This window comes from Fonticula alba (assembly GCF_000388065.1).
Source record: "Fonticula alba strain ATCC 38817 unplaced genomic scaffold supercont2.3, whole genome shotgun sequence".
NCBI lineage: Eukaryota > Rotosphaerida > Fonticulaceae > Fonticula > Fonticula alba.
The window spans coordinates 2308508-2314795 of record NW_009242973.1 but is presented as its reverse complement, the minus strand read 5'-3'; the positions used below and the strand labels follow the sequence as shown (position 1 = coordinate 2314795).

The window sequence follows — 6288 nt, the reverse complement described above, 5'->3', positions numbered from 1 at the left end:
CATGTGTGTGGGACATTCCCAAACACCCAGGCCCGTGTCAGGCGCCTCGGCAGTCCGGTCAGGAGCAGGGGACGCCCGGCAGCGCGCACTTCCCCCCCCCCGCCCCCCAGGGGAAGGGCACGCAATCGCACGGCACGCCCCCCGAGGAACCAGCCCTTGCGGAAGCGCATTTCCCAGCTGTGGCAGATAAACTAGCAGCTTTAATTATTCCCGATTTGTTGCCCCCTCCGGTCTCCGGCTCCTCCCCCCCCCCCAATACGCAGGCATATGTCGTGTTGTGTCGGGGGTGATCGACCATCGTCCCTGGAAGTCGTTGGTGGTGTTCGTGCATCGGCACGCACGCGCGCGCGTCGCCAGCCCATCTGCGCAGTCGAGACATCCCCCGGCAGGGACGCCGAGACCCGGCGCCGGCAGCGGTACGTGTAGCTCATGAACTAGTCACGGACCGAGTGGGCCCCGCACTTGCCACGAGAGGGGTCGGGTGAAGATGATCGTGCCGCACTGACTCCTTCCCAGCAAGGACGGGGGGGGGGGGGCAATGGGTCCACCCCGCGCACTCCCGGCGGTCGTCCGGTTGTCCCAGCACCCCGCGCTTCTAGTTTCTTGCAGCGCCCGGGTCACGCGAGAAACAGGCATCACACCCTCCTGGAATATCACTGAGTCATAATGTCATTACGTGGTCACCACCCGCCGGATGCACACTCGCGCGCCAAACCTCCCCCGAACCGGGGGGGGCTCTTTTCGCGCGGGCTTTTTCGCTCCTCCACCAACTTCGGGCTTCTGGCGCGCTTGTGCCTTCCCCCTCGTCAGGGAGGGGGCCCTGCCCGGCCGGAGTGGGCCCAGCCCGCGGGGGAGGGGCGACACCAAGCACCCCTCCCCCCCCCCCCCGCCCCTCCCGTGCTCATGCATATCCCCAGTGTGCGCGCGCCTTCGTGCCGAGCATCAGCTTTCTCGCCCCCGCCTCGCCCCCTCCCGCGCCGTCTCTCCCCCCTCGCCCCCCCGGGGGGGGGGGGTCCTGCGCAACTGCCTGGTTGGGTGTCCACCGGCCTCACGGGAACAGATTCTTGGGGCCCAGTTGGGCGGGCAATTTTTCTGCCTGTGAGAGTGTGTTCCCGCCTTTCGCCGGGCCGCGCGCGCGCGCGTGCGGCTCCAACCATGAATAGGCGCGCAAATTCCCGGCCACTCTCCCGCCCGAACGGGGATCGGGCGGGAGGGGGGACGCCGGGGTCCGGAGAAGACCAAGACTGTGAGAGCCTCTCTGCATGTTGGTGCTTCGAGACTCGCGGCGTTTCCTCCTCCCTGTTCCGGTCTCGTACGAGGTCTCCCGTGGTCCGCGCCACACCGCGGCACCCGCACCCGCGGCGAGGGGAGCCGGCCTGCGCGGTGCTGCCTGCCCGGTTGGGGGTCTCGCCAAGGTCCCCTGCAGCCCGGGTGTTGGTGGGAGCCAGGAGCTCCGTTCCCCCCCCCCCCCCCCCCCATGGGGGAGTCCACTCTGACGTGTCACGCACCAGCCGCCCATGTGCGTGCGTCAACAGCACCCGGAACCCGAGCGCCCCACGAGCCCCGCCGCGAGAGGCGTGCTCTGTCGCCGCTCCTCCCGGCCCCACAGTCTCCGAGCCCCTGGGTTCCACCCGCCGGGGAAAGGCTCCCGCGGGCGTCCTTGGGTGTCGTCCCGCGCGTTCCCCCGCCTGGAACGTATCTCTCGTTACCACTTTGCCGGTGCCCCGTGACACCGGCTGTCATCATCATCTGTCTATGGTTCGGTAGGTGGCGGACTCAATGTCGGTGACCCCGTGTCCGGGTTTCCTTCCCTTTTGGCATCCAGTGATTGTGTTGATCTATGTTTTTTTCGGCCACCGCCCAGTACCCCAATGGATTTCACATCTCTCCACCCCCCTCTAGCAAGCGAGAGAGAAATCATCGCGCAAGCTTCCCCCCTCCCTCTGGTAATTCGCCGCCCCCCTGCCTCCCTCATCCCACCGCCTGCCCCTCCTCTATCGCCCGCCGCTCGCCCACTCGCTCACTCGCCCACTCGCCCACTCGTATACTTGCCCACCCTCCTCACCCTCCTCATCCTCCTCACCCCCTCACCCCTTTCCCTCTACCTCTACCTCCCTCTCGGTCCCCCTTGGCTATTCCTCCCCCCCCCCCACGTCCTTCCCCCAGGGTCACTTCCTTTATGAATCCGACACTCAACTCAGACAGTCATACCCCATCAGCCATGAGCGGGCAGACCCCCACCGGCGCCCCGCCGGATGACATCCTCCGTGCCATTGGTGCCGATTTCTCCGCCAGCTATGTGCCTTACAATGCCAGCCGCCGGCGCCGTCGCTCCATGTACTCCACTTCTCCGCCGGAGGTGCGCCCCGTGACTTCTCTCCCGCCCCCCTTTCCTCCCCCCGACGCTGCCTCGCTTTTTGGCGCCACCACATGTGCCTCCTTCCCCTTACTCAGCTGTCGCCCTGCATGCCTCTCCTTGCCTCCGGACCGCAGGGCTCCCCGGCGGACTTCCCCAACAAGATGTCGCACACCGAGCACCACGCGGACTACTCGCCGCTGGTGCACCAGTCTGGTGCTGGTTCGATGCTCTTCAGCCCGCAGCAGCAACAGCAGCAGCAACAACAGCAGCAGCAGCCGCAGCAGCAGCCGCAGCAGCCGCAGCAACAGGCCCTGGCCGGATACCCGGTGGCCCCGGCCTCGCCATCTCCTGCCTCGACCAGCGGTGGTGCGTCTCTCTCTCTCTCTCTCTCTCTCTCTCTCTCTCTCTCTTTCTCGCTTTCTCTCTTTTGCTTTCTCGCTTTCTCTCTTTTGCTTTCTCGCTTTCTCTCTTTTGCTTTCTCTCCCTCTCTCCCTCCCTCCCTCTCTCTCTCTCTCTCTCTCTCTCTCTCTCTCTCTCTCTCCCTCTATCTCTTTCTCGCCTTCTCGCTTTGCCTCATTGGTCCCGCTGACCTCTTCTCTTCCTACCCGTTGCTCAGATGCCACTGCCAACGCGGCCCTGGTCGATATCAACAGTCAGCCTGGCGCCTATCCTCCGGGCTCCGCCGAGGCCGCCGCCCCGGGCACCGGTCCCCGTTACGGCATCTACCGCGAGCCGCCCAGTGGCATGTCCCCGGCCAGCAGCAAGGCCGCCGCCTACTCTCGCATGCCCTCCCACGAGATCGCTGCCATGTACGCCTTCATCCTTGGTCCTTCCTCCCGTGCTGCCCTGCCCACACAGTCATGCCTGTTTCACCCTAACCGCCCCAACCATGGCGATCCCCCTGTTCCCTGCCCATCTCCCTCCCTCCCTCCCTCTCTCCCTCCCCCTCTCCACCCCCCCTCCCTTGGGCCGATGTTGCGCCACAGGGTCACTCACGTCGGCAGCCTCCAGGATCATCTTGGCCCCGAGCCCGCATTCAGCTACGAGCCCATGGGCATCATGAACCCCGAGATCCTGGACCCGACATCCCCGCCGCACCCCCCGCTGAGCAAGTGGCGCCTGCACCAGTGCAACGAGCTCCGCAACCGGGTCTGGTCCTACGTGCAGAACCGGGTCCTGGTGTCATCCTTCGCATACACCACGTCCGGCCGGGCCGCCCCTCCGCCGAGTGCCCCGGGTGGTGGTGGCGGTGCGCGCGGCATGCGCCGTTGTGTTTTCAACGGCGCGGACTTCTGGCTCTTCTGCCGGCTTTTCCATGAGTTCGCCTCGCCGGAGACCACACACAGCACCCAGACCCCCAGCAGCCGCGATCCGACCCAGTGCTCGATCATCGTGCGCAACCTCCGCCGCCTGGGCGGCATCTTCGGCACGGATTGGCACCGGAAGACCGGCCATGGCCCGAATGCCCTCGGTGCCATGCGCATTGTCCCTCCGGTGCTGCTGGAATTCATGCCGGATGCCGGTGTTTACCGCGCGCCGTCCGTTCGCGGCGGCATCCCCGGCGACTACTTCAATGCGGAGGTCGGCGAGACGGCCGAGGAGTTGTCTCGCCGGACCGGCCGCATCACCATCCGCTTCATGGGCGGTGTGACGGCCTACTCCCTGGCCGATGCGGCCATGGCCGCCGGCCTGACCGTGGTCAACACCACCACTGCCAGTGGCGATGGCTCTGGCTCTGGTGATGGGACGACCCCGACTCCCGGTGCGACCACCGTCACCGGGGCCCAGATGAACACCCTCCCGGAGCGGCTGTTGGACATCACCAGCAGCGAGGGGAATACGCTGCTGGCTTCGGCGGCCTTCGCCCATCTGATTGGCAGCCAGGGGCCCACCTCGCCCAGGACTGCCGCCCTGGCTGACATGAAGAACCAGGCCAATGCCACGACCACCGATTCCGTGGCCGTGGTGTCCACCTGCGAGGTGGTGGCCGCTGAGGATGGCGACGATGGCCCATCGGATCCGGAGGCCACGGCGGCGGCGGCCGCTGCGGCGGCCATTGCCACGGCCAACATCTCCCAAAATATGCTGGCGTCCAGCACCCCGAGCGGTGCCGACATCACCAGCGACACCGGCATCCGCGGCATCGGCGGCATCGGCACCACCGCGACATCCAGCACCGACCTCTTCAAGTCCTCTCAGTATGTGCCGAGCACGCCGACGCCCATTGCTACCAGTGCCACGCAGGCGGCCCAGGCCGCACAGGCAGTCCAGGCCCAGGCGGCCCATGCTGTCCAGCAGCAGCAGCAACAGCAGCAGCAGCAGCAGCAGCTCTTTAGCGATCTGACTGGCATGAGCCCGGCACACCCTTCGACCCCGGCGGCCACGGCGGCCGCCCTGCACAGCCACCAGCTTGCGGCCGCGGTGGCTGCCGCCCATGGGCACATCCATGCCGGGAATCCGCACGCGCTGGCGGCCCTGTCTCACACGCTGCATCATCCGCATCTGCATGCCGCCTACCAATACCTGCAGCATCCGCACCACCTGCATGCCACTCTCCATGGGGCCGGGGCCTCGGGGCATGATCTGCACTCGGCGGCGGCGGCGGCCGCCGTGGCCGCGGCTGCTGCCCAAGGACATCTTACCCAATTCGGGGCGCCTGCTATGGGTCTCCCTTCGCCGGCGGCTGCGGCCGCGGCCGCGGCTGCGGCTGCGGCTGACGCCAACCGGGCCGCCGCCCCTAGTGCCCCGGCCGCCTCCTCCTCGCCCATGCATCCGTCTGGCTTTGGCGCGCACACCCCGGCGGGCGATACGGCCGTGGCACCGGCTTCCGAAGGCGCCGGCTTGCCGACTGGGCTCCCTTCCTTGACGGCCAGCACGGCCACCGTCTCACCGCTGGCGGCAGATGCGGAGGCTCTGTCGCGTCTGTCCACCGTGGGTGGTGACGATTCGGCCGCCGCCGATGCCGAGGCCATGGCCGCCGAGGCGGAGGCCGAGCTGGCCCGGCTGGAGGCCGAGGCTGCCGCGGCCAAGGCGCGTGCCCTCGAGGCTCAGGTTCGTGCTATGCGGGCGCGCGCGGCGGCGGCCAGCAGCCCGGCCGGTGTGTCGCCGCTGGGTGCGCGCTCGGCCCCCGGTGCCGCGCCTGCTCCGGCGGCGGATGCTCCGCTGTCTCCCTCGTCGGCTGCGGTCGGCGGGCTGGGGTCTTCCCTGTCGGTGTCGGCTCCGATCGGTTCTCCCACCGGGGGTGGTCTGTCTGCGGGATCCAGCTCGCTGGCGTCGCCTTCCTCGCCGACTGGTGGGCTGGGCAGCAGCGCGGCCGGGTCTTCGGTTCCCGGATCACCCCTTGGCAGCCCGGGTCTCTCGAAGTAGTTGGCGCGCGCGCGCGCGCGCACGCGTGTGTGCGTGTCTGTGCAGGGGAGGGGGAGAGTCCCACTTAGTGGTGGTGGCAGCCCCCTCCTCCCGCGCCCTCGGCCCTTGCTTCCCTGCCCTTTCGCCCAAGCTCATGGCAGGGGCTGGGGGTGGAGTGAAGCGAGTGCTTCTGAGCCACCCTCTTTGTTGGGCCTGTTCCCTCTCCCCTTGCTGTTATTTTACCTTCTTGCTGCCCGTTTCCCATGTGGCCCCTCCCTCCTTTCTCCTCCCCCCCCCCATCGACAATATACAACGTCAAAATTCCCCCTCCCAACGGTAGTATGATACGCGGCGCATCTTGGGACCGGCTGTTGTGTGCCATGACCTCTTTGCTCGGCGCGCCCTTCCTCCATGCTCCTCGCTGCCGGCCTTCCCCCTCTGTAGCCACGCAGGCTGTGGGAGTGTTTTCTCACATGTAGCGGCGCCAGCCTGACACGGCCGCCTATTCGGCCAGGAGCCGCCTTTCCAAGGACCTCTCTCTCTCTCTCTCTCTCGATGGGGAGGCCCACCGTTGTGAGGCCGTG

General features: G+C 67.5%; 1 protein-coding gene across 1 annotated transcript; it reads left to right on the top strand.

Moving 5' to 3' along the window:
* The first annotated feature begins 1769 nt into the window (after window positions 1-1769).
* H696_02273 (hypothetical protein) lies at window positions 1770-6003 on the top strand. The gene is made up of 5 exons (XM_009496176.1): window positions 1770-1946; window positions 2167-2359; window positions 2494-2725; window positions 2976-3168; window positions 3346-6003. The coding sequence occupies exons 2-5, from the start codon at window positions 2180-2182 to the stop codon at window positions 5723-5725; spliced, it is 2985 nt and encodes a 994-aa protein (XP_009494451.1). The 5' UTR covers window positions 1770-1946; window positions 2167-2179; the 3' UTR covers window positions 5726-6003.
* Window positions 6004-6288: the final 285 nt, after the last annotated feature.